General features: G+C 47.0%; 1 protein-coding gene across 2 annotated transcripts in view; it reads right to left on the bottom strand.

Annotated features, from left to right (window-relative positions):
- Positions 1-1143: 1143 nt before the first annotated feature.
- DYNC2I1 (dynein 2 intermediate chain 1) overlaps positions 1144-17513 on the bottom strand; it is a 436420-nt gene continuing 420050 nt past the window's right edge. For both annotated transcript variants that reach the window (XM_069211167.1, XM_069211168.1), the window contains one exon: positions 1144-2648. In XM_069211167.1, the coding sequence (XP_069067268.1) occupies positions 2477-2648 (172 nt within the window). In that variant the 3' untranslated portion in view covers positions 1144-2476. The remainder of the gene's footprint in view (positions 2649-17513) is intronic.

The following is a 17513-nucleotide window of genomic DNA, read 5'->3' as shown; positions in this document are numbered from 1 at the left end:
ATAGACCAAAGACTGCACCGGGCCTCCCGAAATGGGGGCACCAGAAGCCATTACCCCTACGGACTTAGAAGACTGGGACGTAGGTGAAGTCCAAGGCAGGTTTATTTGCCCTCCACCTCGTTCTGGACAGCTTTAGTTGATGCTAAAACTGGAGGGGAGGAAGTGGCCATAGCATCAATTAAATTCTTGGCCTTAAAATAAGACCTCAGAGAAGGCGTAACTCTTTGCTGCTGGGGGTGGGTTGGGGTGGGGAGTGGGGAGTCTGCCTTTTTCTCACCCCTGATTTTTTGTGAGTCAGGCAATTTATTTTCTTCCCCGAAAAAAGTAGTTTATTTGGTCATTTCTTCGGGGGAGATCTCCAAGCTATCTCCCTGAGACTCAAAAATGCCTCCCTCACAATGGAGCCCCCCCCCCTCTTCCAAAATTTGGTGGGAAGAAGTTCCCTGCTCTGAACCACCCAATGCATCAAAGTTTGAGGTGTCCCCCCCTCCTCCCAGTACCTGGAAGACGGTGTTTAAATCACATGAAAAATCAGGCTCCCCAATACTCGAGGGACGGGAAAAAACTCTTTCCCCTTTCTGGATGGCAGCAACTCCCTCCTGCTATTCCGCATCACTCCTCGACTTGTGCTGCCTCTTCCTGGAGTGCTCCCAGTCACGCCTCTCAGCGGGACCCTGGACGTGAGGGTCCTGTCTCTCCTCACTTCGAGAGCGGCTCTTCCCCAGTTGCCATTGTTCTCCCTCGTCGTTGTCTCCACCGATTCCTGTTCTGGCGTCCCAACCCGCGTCGGGACACGCTCCCGTGGATGAACTCGAGGCGGCATATACCGCCGACGAAGGTAAGCCAGAGGGAGGGGGGGCCCAGCCCCTGATCCTCTACTCCACCTCTTGCACGTCGGGCCCAAACAGCGCCGTGACTAGCTTAGCAGCGTCTCTGCTGCTGACCGCTGGCCGCCATGTTCTCCCAATGTTCTATTTCCTAATACATTGCTTCCACCAGTCACTGAATGTATTCTGGAAAAGTAAACACTTTATGATGAGAGTTAAAGATCTGAGTGACTTCCTAATGGTTAGCTGGATGCTCTGCTCCAATTTAAATCAGATCCACAGCTGGACAAATAAGGGACACTACAAGAACAAAACATAGAAAAAAATATTTATTTATTTACAAACGGGTAAAAGTTTATAAAAGTGCAAGAATATATCAATTTCTAATGCCCACAAAACAAACAACAAACAATTCAAATAAATCATAAACGATGCAGTAAAACCAATTCTGCATATTCGTACATGGCCTTGAGTGAATAACAAAAAATTTAACTCAGAGGTTCATATGATAATGTTATACCAATTGCTTAAAACTGACACTGTACAGGAAAATATTTTTCAGGAAGCAGTTCCCTGGTGATAATTTCAGGGGATCGGTCGCAAATAGTACTAAATTCATAGTCAGCATATGGGGTTTTTAGACAACAGAAAAGATTCTACTGGAAAAAATAGCCTATTGGCTAAATCAATAAAAAATATACACCATATCACCAATTCCAAAATGCTCCACAAACCACATCATGGAGAAAACATCTGCACCTAGTCAATAAACATTTTAACCCAAGATGGATGAAACCAGTGTGACAAGAGCAACACAGATTAATGGCAAACAATCAGGCTAGGTAACCCAATATAGGACCCTAGTGTTTCTGTTCCCAAACGACATTATCTGAAGACCTGTGCTTTTGGAAAAGGAGCCGTATGGTTTGATATTTTAGCGAAATGGCTTTTGGGAGAAGCAAAATTGGCGCTACAGAGTTAAGTGAGAGATTTGTCACTACTCTCAGCTTTTTATTCAGTCTTATTTGCCCTCTTTCAGAAGTGTGTGGTAGGAAGAACTGCAGCAATTCTAGCTTAAAACGTGGGCCCTAACCTCACTCTGTCGGTTCCTTTCTACTTTAATCTTGGAAAGTATCTTGGAGAAACGCGTGCTCTGTCGCACAGAAACCTATTCAGGAATCCCAACACTGGTCAACTAGTCTAATGTTAATGCATTAAATGTAAACGAGGAAGATGGCCCTCAAGCATGCTTTACCATCTAAATGGTCTTACTGCACGATATGAAATGCAATAAAAACAAAACTAGGTCCCTCTCGAACAATACTGTTGAAATGGTCATACACATGAATTCCCTAAAATTGCCTAAGGAAAATGCAAGGCCAGATAATGTCATGCAGAAAAGAATTTAGATCCATCATTCAACATAAACATATTACTAATGATTATATTTTTGTTTCATTTAAATATAATTATATAAACTAAATTGTGTCATTATTTTCTACCACAATAGATAAAAAATAGAGATCTTATCCCAAAAAAATTATCAATTATATATATTTTATTTTACATTTTTATATAAATATAAACAAACATATCTATAAATATATATATATATATGAGTGTGTAACAAACGTGGTATAAAACGTGTTTTACAAGGCTTCATGCAAGAGCAGATTCAGTCGATTTGGCTCCTCAGGATATGTTTGTGCCCATTTTTTCTTTATGTACTGAACGTCCAGTGCTCCAGATTCTTTCGCCAGTGCTAGCCCTGAAAGACCATTATTTTTTTCAGGTTCTCCGAGGACAGCCATAGTAATCACTCTGAAATAAGAAGATATTCATAAATGTATAATTTATTTTCTTATGACAATTTGTAAATACGCTTACACTCACATATAGAGTCTATTTGGGTTAAAAAGCATATGGTTTACAGAGGAAGCAAGAACCCTTATTGTATCTCCCTAAAAAAGTTGTTAGAGCCTAGTGAATGCAGTCTCTAAATCGCTGACTTTTGAGCGAGACTTTAAGGGCTGCACCGCTGTGTACTTCTTTGAAGATTACGGGGCAAGTCGAGCTGTGCTGCTTTTAAAAGTCAAACCTCCAAAACCATTGGCAATAGTTTCTGACATTTATCTGTCATCAATTACAGTTCCTGTCATTTTTAAAATCCTGTTTTTTCCCAAAATAGGTATCATCTGACAGGCTTTATCAAAAGATGCATCGTTGCACCTGCCTGACATCAGACTGGTGAGTCCTGCAAACTTAGGATGCAACCTGGGCAATGCCTAGTCTGAGTACAGTAAAAGCAAATCCACACACTATACAACAGTGGTGAGAAGCAGTCCTACTTCAAAAGAAAGAGTATGTATGTTTAGTGTTGGACTTGGCTCTTTCTGTACGGTGATCCCCAAACATTTTGTCTTCCTCCTCCTAATATTTGCTGAATTAGTTTTTGTTGGCCTTAGGGCTCTATGCACTTTATCACAGCAAACCAGTGCTAAAGTGCATGTGTGCTCTCCTTAAAACATGGTAGAATTGCATTTTACCCAACTGGCATATTTAATTTACTTATAAGTCCCTAGTAAAGTGGTGCCATATGTGCCCAGTGTCTGTAAATTAAATGCTACTAATGTGTTTGTAGCACTGATTGTGGCACTGACTTAAGTAGCCCTTTAAACATGTCTCACACCTGTTTGTGTGTGCAGTTTTACCCTGCCATTTCAACCTGGCAAAATAATCCTTTGCCAGGCTCAAACCTTCTTTTTTAATGCATATAATTACCCCTAGGGTGAGCCCTGGACAGCCCGGAGGGCAGGGTGCAATGTATTTAAAAAGCTAGACATGTACTTTTAAGATTTACATGTCCTGGTAGTGAAAATCTCCTAAATTCAAGTTTTACAACTGCAAGGCCTACCTCTCCTTAGGATAACATTGGAATTGCCTTATTACATTTTATAAGTGTAATTTCCAAATGTGAAGAAATGATTGGTTCATGCTTGGTGTCTCTGTGTTCCTAATTTAACATCCTAACTCATGGTGAAGTCGGATTTAAGATTACAGTTCCGAAAATGCCACTTTTAGAAAATTAGCATTTTCCTGTCTTAGCCATTTCGTGCCTGTCGCCCGTCTCTGGTCTCATGACTGAGTGGCGTTGGTCTCTGTGTGTTCCTCCCACACAGCCACACACAATAAGAGCTTGGGTGTAACTGGATGGGCCATCACTGGCAGGATGGGAGGGAGGAGCTGAGCGCAGCCTCACATCTAAATAGGCTGTGTACTGTCGCCACAGAGGGCTGCATACCAATTGTAGTTCATTTGGAGCCACAGCAGGGAAGGCAGGGTATCTGTGCACTTTAAGGGTATACCTCTAAAAGCTTCTCCACACTTCGAAAGCACCACTATGTATAGCAGAGGGACCTCACACCATCACTTCAGTACACTTCTAGACCTATGGATACTCTGCCAGGAAGAAGACTGCTGTGCTGCTCAAAGGACTGTTACTCTGCTTGCTGGAATGCTACTCTGAAGGAGCTGCTGCCTTGCTGTGCTGACCTGATGCCGTCTTGCCTGGGAAAGAATAACTGGACCTACAACTTAATCTCGGCTTAAACTTCTGAGTTTGGCCAGGTCCAGCGCGACCAGATAACCACAGTTGTTTTTTTCATTTTGGTCTTGTTTTATGAGCACAGGTTAGTTTGGGGTTGCTTGTGCCTTACCATGACTGCTTGACCAGGGTCCCATCCTAATCAACCAGTAACCCAGTTTCTAACATTTAGCATAAATACAGCTAGGTAGCATAATTGAAATAAAGATGCTTATGATGCTCAGCTTCCACTTGAACATCTGTCTAATTTTCTTATAGAGAATGCAGAAGTTAACACTAGACAAGGAAAAGCTGTTCTTAGAATCTAAGCCAACCTCAGCCATTAAAAGACACTCCAACATGCAATGTGGATGCATTTGCATGGAGTGGGTTATGTAGCAATGTTTTCAGCAGAAAAATATAAGTGATTGAACAGTTACACCTCAAGTATATGAAAACCTGCCCTCTCTGTCATTTACTATTAATATTTCTTGTGCCCAGTCTGTTATCAGCCATTTATGTACATCAACAAGGGCTAATATATATTTTTTTAAAATTTATTTTTATTAACATTTTGTTGTTTTACAGACAGTGTCTTCGTTACAGCGCCATCGCGTTTGCATCTTGTTAATACGTAACAGTGTTAATATCACTACTGTCTACATTGTTTGGTTGTTTTACTTCATTGTTCAATAAGCATATAATTTAAACTTATGTAGGAACAGAACATGTGTGTTGATTCTTCTCGTTCGGGCTGTTCCATTAGCTGGGCGCTATGACGCCGTATTATTCTTGGTATTATACAACAAATTTAACTTGTATCAAACAATAATTAAACTAAAAACTTTGAACATGATGGCATTGTAAGGGGTGGTAATTGCTTACGCAGGGGTAGGCCACATCATGGTTTTTTCAATGTATGTGGTGTCAGTATTCATAAACTTTGTCTGATTTCAGGTGGGTGGGGTGTCTCCCGCGTCCAACCTGTCTATTACTCAATGTCCAGGGCCCTACCACTATTGATCCCGCCCCTTATTCAATCCCGGTCTCATCATTGTCCACCCTAGTCACGTCCTAGTGGGTGTGGTAACGTCCCTCCCCTCCTATTGTTTACCCAGTTTCCACTTCTGTTGGTGTGTCCGTGTCTGTCCCCACTTCTCTCGCCATATTGTCCCAGCTTGTCACTGCTACTTCCCATTCTTGTGCAATAGGGTGGCGGCGCAGTCCCGTCCCCTCCTCGCTCTTCAGAACCTGCAGCTCGGCTCTGGCCCATGTTGTAACTCCTTGTCTCCACTTAACCCGGGGGGGGACGAACCTGCGCCTTCCAGCCCCTCGCAATCTGTCTCCTGTACAGGACCAGGGCCAGATCCAGGAAGCGGACCTCCACCCTCCCCTGTGGCAAACCAGCCCCAAGGCCCAGTAAACCTACGTCAGGGGTCGGAGTCAGGTTCATGTTGAAGAATCTCGATAGGTCAGACATCACCTCGACCCACCCCAGCTGGATCTCCGGGCAGTTCCATACCATGTGGTCAAAGTCTGCGCCTACATTCTTACATCTAGGACATGTCCTAGGATCTCCCCCATAAATTACTTTTAGTCGGTGCGGGGTGAGGTACGTTCTGTGAAAGTAAATGTATTGTATATATCGCAGCCGTGTGCTGCGAGTGACCGTCCGAGGATAAGCTATAACTCTGTTCCACTCCGCATCGGACAGTTCCTTACCAACTATCCTCCCCCATCTCTCTCTCACAGGCCGCAGGGAGTCCAGTGCATCCTCAATTTGAACTCGATATAGTTTAGTGATCAGATGGGTCTCCTCTCCTGATGTCAATAGGCGATGCAATACCCTGTGGGTGGCCGGTTCTGCACTGGCCGTGACCCAGTGCACCTTCAATGTATGCACCAGTTTACGAAACAGAAGGAACTGCCCCGGGGAGACTCCACCATCAACAAGGTCAGCGAAGGATCTCAGCACTCCCTCATGAAACAGGTCTCCAACCGTTTCTATTCCTGCTCTCTTCCATGGTCCGAGGCTCGTGCCCCCCAGGTTCTTCCCTCCTGCTTCAATCGCGAGTACCGCCAAGGGCAGGGCCGGAGAGTACGGGGGGCCACTCCAACCCTTTTCACGCACCTCTTCCAATACGCCGACGCCACGCTTGTCATCAGGCTGTCCGTGTGGGGAGTGAGCTTCCTATTTGTCATTCGTGCAATGAACCGATTTATATCCTCATCTACTTGGGTGGTGCACCTATCTAGCTGACCCTTACCAGTAAGCCCTCTAAGCCATCCGGCTCCCCATTGCAGCTGGGATGCCAGGTAGTAGGCTTCAAAATCTGGGGCACCTAGGCCCCCTTGGCTGGTTGGCCTGCATAGTATCGAGAGCGAGGTGCGTCTCCGACCATCATCCCATATAAGCTCCCTGAGTAGGGTGTTTAGTTCACAAAACCATGCTGCTGGTATCAGGAGGGGCAAATTAGCAAAGTAATATAGGAGGTGAGGGAGCATGACCATTTTAGTTAATGCTATTCTGGCCATTATCGTTAATTTCAGCGAACGCCAGAACACAACCGAGGACTTCAGGGATCGTAGTGCTCTACCCAGGTTACACTCGTGCAAGTCTGTCCTGTCGTGAAACACCTGAATACCCAAGTACTTGAAGGTTCGTGGGGCCCAAATCATATCCCCAGGGCATGTTGTCGGGCGTTTGCAGCACAGCGACATGGGGAACACGCATGTTTTGCCACGGTTGAGGCGTAATCCGGACATATTCCCATAGTTTTCCAGCTTTCCTAATGCCCATGGGAGATCCCTCTCCCCGTCCCTAAGGTAGACAAGTATATCATCAGCTTATAGTGAGATGACATGTTCTTGGTGTCCCCATTCCACACCTCTACCTACGCCGTCTTGTCGCATCTGGGACGCCAGCGGCTCGATGGCCAGGGCGAATAACAGTGGGGACAAAGGGCAACCTTGTCTGGTTCCCCTGTGAATTGGGTAGGTGTTGGACACCGTCCTACCTGTCTTTACTCTTGCCAGCGGTGACGCATATAGTAAGTCCACCCATTTAACCCAGCTTTCGCCCATTCCCATACGAAGCATCACTGCTCTCAAATAGTCCCATCTGATCGAGTCGAACGCCTTCTCAAAGTCCACCGCGAGCAACACCCTGATGCGTGCCTCGCATCACTAGGCATATTCAGGACCGCAAAGAGACGCCTCAGGTTCAAGGAGGTGCTACGATTCGGAACTAAACCATTCTGATCCTCATGTACAAGAGTTGGTACGTGGTTAAGCAAACGGTTGGCCATGATCTTACTTAGTATTTTAAAATCACTGTTCAGCATTGACAAGGGGCAGAAGTCGGTCACCGAGGGCTGCCTGGATTTTGACTTAGGGAGCGGGATCACCAGCGCCTCTCTCATGGTGCTCGGCATCATCCCATTTTGTAGCGCTTCCGTATACATCTCTACTAGCTGGGGGGCCAGTTGTTTCTCGAATTTTTTGTAAAAGTCCATGGGGAGGCCATCTGTTCCCGGGGTCTTCCCAGGGGCTAATTGCGCTATAGCTTCGCTAACCTCCGCCAACGTCACTGGGCCCCCCAGTCTATCCCTGTCTTCGGTCGTCAGGCTCATTAGAGGTATCTGTTGTAGGTAATTATCAAAGACCTCCGTACTGATTTCAGCTGGTTTCCCATATAGATAGGTACAATATTCCTTGAATACGTCATTTACGGGGCCTGGCCTACTTCTGCATATCCCTACGCCGTCTTGTCGCATCTGGGACGCCAGCGGCTCGATGGCCAGGGCGAATAACAGTGGGGACATAGGGCAACCTTGTCTGGTTCCCCTGTGAATTGGGTAGGTGTCGGACACCGTCCTACCTGTCTTTACTCTTGCCAGCGGTGACGCATATAGTAAGTCCACCCATTTAACCCAGCTTTCGCCCATTCCCATACGAAGCATCACTGCTCTCAAATAGTCCCATCTGATCGAGTCGAACGCCTTCTCAAAGTCCACCGCGAGCAACACCCTGATGCGTGCCTCGCATCACTAGGCATATTCAGGACCGCAAAGAGACGCCTCAGGTTCAAGGAGGTGCTACGATTCGGAACTAAACCATTCTGATCCTCATGTACAAGAGTTGGTACGTGGTTAAGCAAACGGTTGGCCATGATCTTACTTAGTATTTTAAAATCACTGTTCAGCATTGACAAGGGGCAGAAGTCGGTCACCGAGGGCTGCCTGGATTTTGACTTAGGGAGCGGGATCACCAGCGCCTCTCTCATGGTGCTCGGCATCATCCCATTTTGTAGCGCTTCCGTATACATCTCTACTAGCTGGGGGGTCAGTTGTTTCTCGAATTTTTTGTAAAAGTCCATGGGGAGGCCATCTGTTCCCGGGGTCTTCCCAGGGGCTAATTGCGCTATAGCTTCGCTAACCTCCACCAACGTCACTGGGCCCCCCAGTCTATCCCTGTCTTCGGTCGTCAGGCTCATTAGAGGTATCTGTTGTAGGTAATTATCAAAGACCTCCGTACTGATTTCAGCTGGTTTCCCATATAGATAGGTACAATATTCCTTGAATACGTCATTTACGGGGCCTGGCCTACTTCTGCATATCCCTTCCTTATCCAACACATTTGTAATGGGCTCGGCCTCCGCACCCGGCCTTACTAACCAGGCTAGCATTTTCCCAGACCTACCCTCTTCAGACTGTAAGGAGGCAAAATATTTTTGTGTGTTGTGGCATCTGAGTTGTTCTTCGATCTGGGAGTGGTCTTTCCTTGCCTGGTTATATTCCTCGTTTACTTGTGTGTCCGCCCCCTGTCTCAGTTCCCCCTCATGGATTTTCTTCTCTAGCTTAGTCAGTTCCCTTTCAAGTGTGCATCGTACTCCAGCCGATTGTCCCAGACAAAAACCTCTTGTCACCACTTTGAGGGCTTCCCATTCCGTTGATCTAGAAGTGGTGGATCCACTATTAGATTGAATATGGTCAGTCAGGTGCTGTCTCAAGGCATCTCTAAATGCTGGGTCCTCAAGTGCCGCAGGGGCCAGTCTCGAAGCCGGGATGGGGGCCTAACCTCTGTCGCCTTCCATGTTACTAGTAGGGGGTTGTGGTCGGACAGTGTACGGCCCAGATATTCTGAGTGGGCCATTCCCCGTGCAAGATCTGCTGTGCACACCACCCTGTCGATTCTGGTATGGAGCCGGTGAAGGCCCGAGTAGTATAAGTAGTCCTTGTCGTGCAAGTGTTGTTCCCGCCAGATATCCACCAGCCCCCAAGAGTTCAACCATTCACCAAGCTTCCTGGCTATCTTGCTTGTCACTGCACCTTGTAGCGGCGGAGTGGACCTATCCAAATCTACGTCTAATATACTATTGAAGTCACCTTCAACTAAAAGCTCCCCTCTCCTCTGGCGGGTGAGGTGGCTCGACATTCGCGTCAAAAAGGGGATCTGGTCTTCATTGGGGGCATACATGCAGCATAGGACAATCAGTGTAGCGTACAATCTTCCCTCCAGAATCACAAACCTCCCCTCACGGTCTATGTTGGAAGCTTCTATCTCGAGGGGGACCCCTGCCCGGACCCAGATCATTACTCTCCTTGCGTATGCCGAGTACTCTGTTACGAACACCCGCCCCCTCCATCTGCGTCTCAGCCTCTCAGGTTCACCAGCCGCCAGGTGGGTCTCCTGTAGCATTGCCATCTGTATATTCCTCCTTTTTAAGTAAGTCAGTATTTTGTGTTGTTTGGTCGGTGACCCCATCACCCTAACGTTCCATGTTAAGAAATTGTATTCTGTCATGTTGGTGTTTTAGATTTATATTGGCTACCCTTTACTACCCTTACCATTGGCTTCTCCCTGCTCACTGGTGGGATTCTGCTATGTTCCAAACATTCTCCACCCATTGCCATCTTAACTTGTAACTGCCTATCCCAACTCTCCCTCCCCAGGGCACCTCTCGAACAGTAGGCTGCCCAAAAAACCTGTGCAACAGTGCAGCTTGTATCAACTTTTAGTTGCAGTTCTCGCCCGTCCGCCTGTACGGGCGAGATTCCAGTAGGGGGGTGGCCCTGCACAGAGGGGCCTCTAGTACAACAGTTTCACCTTGCCCCGGGGTTGTCCGGTCAGCCTTTGGCCATCAAAGGTCGTCTGCGGTCCGTGGGGTCACTCTTGCGGCCCGCGCCGAGCCGCCTGAGCCCCCCCCGATGACATCACGGTCTCATCCGATTCTCCTCCAGAGCACTCCGGGGGGGACCCCTCTCCACTCATACGGGCTGGTGCCTCCAGTGCCACTCTCCTACCACTCTCTTTTTGGTTCCGGGATGGCGCCAAGCGGGGGTGGCTTCGGGCACGTCGACCCCTGGGGGGGCCGGCACGTTCTCCCTCCCGTGCCACTCAGTCTGGACCCCACGGGCTTCCAACCACTCCCATGCTTCCTCAGGGGATTGAAGAAATGTTGTTTTACCGTCTAGTATTACTTTCAGTCTAGCCGGATACAGCAACGAGTATTGGATACCTTCATCCCTTAGAGTCCTTTTGACTGCCATGTATGAGGCACGCTTACTCTGCACCTCTAATGTGAAATCCGGGAACAGTGTGACTTCACCATTTGCAACCTTAAATAGGCCCTATTCTCGTGCCCTTTGCAACAAGATGTCCCTGTCTCTGTAAGTGTAGTAATCTTGCGATCACCACCCGGGGGGCCTGCCCGGTGCCAGGGGTCTCGAGGGTACACAATGTGCTCTTTCCAGGGTGTAGAAGGGGGTCAGGCGACCCGGCGCCACTACTGTGCTCAGCCATTTTTCAAGGAATTCCACCATATTCGATCCCTCTGCCCCCTCCGGGAGACCCACCACTCGCACGTTATTCCGCCGGCTTCTCCCCTCTGCGTCCTCTGCTCTTTGCTCTAGGCGTGTCACTCTGTCCCTGAGGTGCGTCATTTCGGCCTGCAGGTCTTTTTGTTTTGGTGTGATTTCAGCCAGTGTGGTTTCTGTCTTTTTGACTCTGTCCGATAATTTGTGGTGGTCAGCCCTCAGGAGGCCCAGTTCGACCGTGACCTGATTGATGTCATGTTGCAGTGTCAACTTAGTGTCTTCGATTGCGCCTAGTATAGGTATCCTGTACTTTGATCTGCGGTTGGTCCTGCATGTCCCCCCCTTTGTGCCCGGGGTTGCTGTACTATCCATGACTCTGGTCTTGTGGCGGTTCTTAGGGGACATTGGATGCACTTGTGATCGCTCCCTCAGGGGACGAATCAGAGTCCAGGGTGCCAGTTCAGGGGTTCCTCCACCTAGGGCTTCCGTCCCCAGCCCAATTCAAGGCCCACAGGGGCTCACAGGTAGGATCCCAATAGTACCGGGGACCCGTGCTCTTTCACGCTGGATTTCGAAAGGCTCAGGGCGTGCTCCACTTCGGCGGGAGGAACATCACTGGACTAACAATGGCAGCTGCCGCTTCAGAAATCAGTCCGGTCCAGACAACCAAGGCGCCCGCCACAGACCACTACCATACAGGCCACCGCATGGGGGATCTCAGACCGATCCCATCTGATCTCAGCAGGCGAGCCCCGCCGGGTAGGCCATCCACCCCCAGCGAGGCACCGCGAAGCGCCGCGTCGCTGCTCCTTACTCCCGGTCCAGTGGTTATCCGCTGATACTCAGTTCTTCGAGGAGCGCACACCCGTCAGGGCCACCCCAGGATCCTCCCCTCTCCACAGGCAGCCGGGTGACCCCAGACGTCCTCCGGCCCGGAGCCCGCCGGGAAAGACACCAGTTCCAGGGCCACCACACTGCCCACGCAGGGGGCCACCGCAGGCTGCGCCGCTCACCAGGGGGTTTTCTCTGCCAGCCCACCGTCTCATGCAGCCGAGGCCCCCAATACTCCCCTCTGCCATGGGGGGCACCTCAAGGGTCAGGTCTGGACCGCAAGTTCTTGTTGCCGCTCAAGGTGTGTGTCCGCCATGCTAGGGGCCCCACAGGCTATGTTAGACACCTGGCTCTGCTTGTTGGCCTGTCGTCCCAACAGGCTTCCTCGGCGGCTGGGCCCCCAGCCTCGCCACGGGGCCCGGGGCAGCACACGTTCTCGCCCCAATCGCCTCCGATTTACTGCCTTCAATTCGGGAGGAAGGGGGCAGAGGGGCCGCCTGCAGCCCGGGCCGCCGACGTCCTTAGCTGCCTCGGGAGCACAATGCTCCTCAGCTCCGGCGGCTCTGCCTGCTCCCCCAGCAGCCCTTCGGGAGCCCCCTGCTCACCAGCGGGCTCCCGGGCAGGAGGGGGGCCGCCTCGTCCCCCCGACTGCGGCCGGCCCGGCTCTTCTTCCGGATCGCTCACTCACCCCGGTACCAGCGCGAAGGCAGGCCTCAGGCCCGATAGCTCGCAGCATGTCACAGACGCGCTCGGCCGGGTTCGATCAGGGCTCCACAGGCACTCGGATCCCCCACGCGGGTCTCCGCTCCTGTTTCTATTTCAATTGCCCCCAGGGACGGCACAGGATAATAGAAGAAGTTCCGGCCCCTCCGGAGCAAGGGGATTAGGCGTGCACCATCTTCGGCTTCTTGGCCACGCCCCCATCAACAAGAGCTAATAAGCAATACAATGCCTCAAAACATCTTTTCTCTAAGAATCTCAACCTCATATCGGTAAACTCTCAATTTTGTGTTTCCTATTTATGCTTTTTGAAATACTCCCACATGTAGAGTTTTTTATTAGAACCCATAATCTAAATGCACCCAAACTGCTTCAAAATTACGTGGCAAATCTACTCTGAAATCAAATATCTGGTATTAATTTTGGTCTTTAAGCGGTAAAGATGTTGGAACTGTTATAGTTTCTGACATCAGGCGTAAATAATGATACTGGTACTCTCAATCGGAGTGACCTATCTGCCAAGCAGTTCATATGAATTGTAAGAGTTATGTTACGTTAGGATTATTTATATAGCGCACCTACACCAAGGTATTTTTTTAGCTAAATAACCTAAACAATACCAATAAATCACTGGATTATACTGGGAAAAAAAAAAAATTCTAAACTATATAAGAAAGGGTGTGGAAAGGACAGCAAGTGTGGAAGGGACAGCAAGAGGTCGAGCATACCAACATTTGTCTGCTGCAACAGGAAAAGCACAGCCGCCAAAGTTTACCGTTCTTATTCCAGTAACTTTTTCATTAAATGGGTCATTTAAACCGCAAACAACGGGGGCCTCATACAATTAGATTTGGCAGCCATAAAGTCGGGAAATGCTTGGTAGACCGTTTTCTGATCAATGACTATGGATTTGAAAATTAATCTTTGTTGCATTACGAGCCAGTATAAATATAAAAAGAGGAGATGTGTGAAATTTAGGAACTCTACAGATCTAATGATGTTCCGCATTTTTGGAACAATTTTAAGTGCGACAGAGATTTTTGAGAAGCAGATAAAGAATACCGTTCCCATAGCCCATGTGGAAGTAGGGTTGCAGCTTGGATTAAATGATTATAAATTCTGAATTCATTGTTTGTCAATTAAGCAAAAAAGAACTTGATAGGTTTTATAGTTTTGTTCCTTGAAGTATTACTCACTTCCATTGAAGCTTGTAAATTTTCAAAACGTAGTGTGATCAGAATAAATTACATCAGGAAAATGTTCACACTTGAGCCAAATTGACCAATACTTGCCAGATTTATTTGCATATTCACATTTAGAAAAAAGATGTTTCAGAATTCTACATTTTTCTAAATGTGGATATGCTAAAAATCTGGCATGGACCCGGCTCTCCAGGACCGACTTTGCAGAACCCTGGCCTAACACAAAGCTCTTTAAATACAGTGCCCGACCTGTCACAACTTTAGTTAAATTGAAAAATCTCATGGTCATACACACACAAGCAAGCCAACTTTGTTTCCTTTATCAATTTTCTTCACGAAATAGGTTCAGAAGGCCTCCAGACCTGTGTCAGTAATACAATGAAAAATAGGAACTCGCACCTGCACTCCAGACAGTGCCTTATACAAGCCTGCACTGGACAGCTATTGCTGGAGAATAGGTTTGTATGTCCAGTCTAGAAGGTGAGGGAATAAGCAAACACCAGAAAGAGCAAATTGTTGATTTCCTCCAACACTTGTGACTGAAAATAGGTTTCCTGAATTTACTAGTGGCCATTCCAAGAAAAGGTGTTGAAATTACTGGAAAATGTTCTTACACAAACAAAACAGTCTGTGTATTCTATTAATTCAGCTGACATTTTAATCAATGATTTTTCTTTAAGAAATTCATATGCCCAACGTGTTCTGAGAATGGTAAGAAATAGCAGTGATTGATTTGGGCAGTATTTATTTTTTATTTATTTATGTAGGACATTTGTAGAGCGCGACTGTCACCTAAAAGGTATCCTGGCGCTAACTATTACAAAGATACAATGGCGCTAGATCAAACCAACCGGGAATCAATAGCAACACTAAAGAGGAAGTGATATTAAGGATCAAAGGGGAAAAGGCTAAGTTTTCAAAGTCATCCAAAAGGGTAGGAGATCAGTTGAGTGTCTAAAGAAAGGAAGGAGCTGATTACAGAGCTGAGCAGCCTTCACCAGGAAGGCATGTCCACCCTGTCTAGACTAATTCTAGGTTGGTTGATGAAGCACATCGAAATCTCCCTGCTGCATATTTCTGGAACCTGTTCTGGAAGAGCATTGGGCCACAGCTCTTAAGGCCCTTGAAGACAATACAGAGTGCTTTAAAAACTATCCTCTGCCTGACCGGAAGACAGTGAAGATCCTTCAGTGCTTCCCAAGAGGATGATCTGTCCAGAGCCAATTTGGCTGCTGTAACCTAAACTCGATGTAGTCTTTGCAGCAAGAAGTCAGGTGCTCCTAAAAGGTGCAGGTTGCAATAATCCAAGCTGCTCAGGATCACACTATGTACAACAAGAGTTGTGGCAGATGGAGGTAGAATGAGAAGGAGTTTTCGCAAGTCTCTGTGAAGCGAAATGCAAGTCCCTGTTACTTTGGTAATGAGACCTCCCAGGGATAATTTGTTGTCAAAGATCATCCCTAGGCTATTGGACGGAGTGTGGGTAGAGGACAGAACTGGTTGGAAGACTTAAGGGGACTTTGTTAGCTGTGCAGCACAGAATGTCAGTTTTGTCTCTGTTAAATTTCAAGGAGTTGGCATTCAGCCAGGTAGCAATGTCCTTCATGCAGTTGTGAAAGACCGTTGTCTCTGCCTGGTGGTCTCTGCCCAGCGACAGAATTAGCTGGGTGTCATCAGCATAATTAACTACATGGATGTTATGGGTTTTAATAAGGGTCACCAAGGGTCTCATATAAAGGTTGAAAAAAATGGGGCTTAGAGCCGACCCTTGGGGGAAACACCATGCTTAACATCCTCAAAGGCAGATCGTAAGGAGGAAAATCGATGGCCAGGCATCGCTCTGACGGATAGGAATGCATCCAGTTCCATGCAGTACCTCTTATTCCGGCTAAGGCGAGGCTCTCTAGAAGGATATTGTGGTTGACTGTGTAGAAAAGCAGCAGAAAGATCTATTAAGATAAAAATAGTTGCTCATGAGCCATTGACAAACATCCGAAGCTCATCCAAAGCCATAAGGAGGGCCTATTCAGATATATGTCTAGGCCTAAAGCTGAACTGTTCCTTTTCGAGCACAGTGTTATGTTCAAAATGGTGAGATAAGATTTTACTGATGTAACGTTTCAGTAATTTAATTGGGAAAGGCAGGAAAGAAACTGGCCTATGTTTGCCAGGGTTAGTTAGGTCTAAGGAGAATATTTCAAAATAAGGGACACAATAGCTTTTTTCAAAGTATGTGGGACTATGCCAGTATCCAGAGACTGATTACAGATTTGGCGTAGTAATCGGAAAGATTCTTCTGCCAGGTCTTTCCAAAACTTATTAGGGAAGGGATCAGGGGGAGACCCTGAAGACACAGAGTTAGACAGTGAGTGGACGCAGTCAGCAGAGATGGCCTCAAATTTCTCCACAGTGCATTTAGGGGATCTTTGGGGAGCTGGTTATTTTTTGTGAGTTATCTGGTACATAAGAAAAATAATCAGTGACCAAATTACTATTTGGAACTATTTCAGATATGGAGAACTGGTAGGGAAAAGGGAATTATTAATGTCCTATAAAATGTTATTTATCTTTCCCCTGGAAAATGTTTGCAAGTTATTGCATCGATCCTGAGATGGAGTAAAATTCCTTTCCAAACAATCTGGGTTGGATAACTCCTGCATAATGTCAAAAACCATTTTAGCATTATTGGGGGCTTTAAGAATAGCTGTGGCGTAGAAGTCTGCTTTGGCTACATTGATCGCTTTCTTATTCTCATGTAAGAGGGATTTTAGTTATGTTTGTCTTCTTCTTTCCAGGATCCACGCCCTTTTCGTTCAGCTTGTTTACAGGCTACTTTTAATTGTTTGAGACAAGAATTGTACCAAGTGCGGAGGGATGGGTACGCTTTCTCCTTGACTGCAGGAGAATTTTGGGATCAAGAAGTTCCCCAAAAAAATTCTCCATAATTATATTGTTTACAGCGACTGATGTCACTGGGGCAAAACAAAGTGGAGAGGTTAGATAACTCCTGGAAGAATCTGCCCAGTTTTTGCCATGTCCTGCACGTAACCAAGGTAGTATTCATCTTTCTGGCAGGCCTCGATTCGCTTACATGGAGACGAAAGGTTATCAAGGCATGGTCTGTCCCGCAGAGCGGAAGAGTATCCAAAATGGAGATTAGCTTCTCTGAGGCGAAAATGACATCTAAAGTGTGGCCACTAAATTGAGTAGGGCTGGAGACCATCTGATGAAGTCCTAAGATGCTGCAAGAGCTGCAAAGTTCTCTATAAGCAGGACAAGGGACAAATTCCTCTGCCCACATTATAAAGTCCCCTAATTTGAGGAAATTGGAGTGGGTCAGTGCTACATTTGAAATAAACTCACTCAAAGGTTGTAAGCAGGGTGCTGTGGGACTGGATGGTCGGAAGTATAGGATTCCTGACAGACACATCCTTTCTCAGATTTCAGAGAGAAAACCATAATGTGTGGACCAGGAAGTTAATTGAGGGTTAGAGAGACCAAATTTCAGCAGTTTCAGCAGATACTTCCTAAT

The sequence above is a fragment of the Pleurodeles waltl genome, chromosome 10, assembly GCF_031143425.1.
Source record: "Pleurodeles waltl isolate 20211129_DDA chromosome 10, aPleWal1.hap1.20221129, whole genome shotgun sequence".
Lineage (NCBI taxonomy): Eukaryota > Metazoa > Chordata > Amphibia > Caudata > Salamandridae > Pleurodeles > Pleurodeles waltl.
This window is presented reverse-complemented; position numbering and strand designations above follow the sequence as displayed.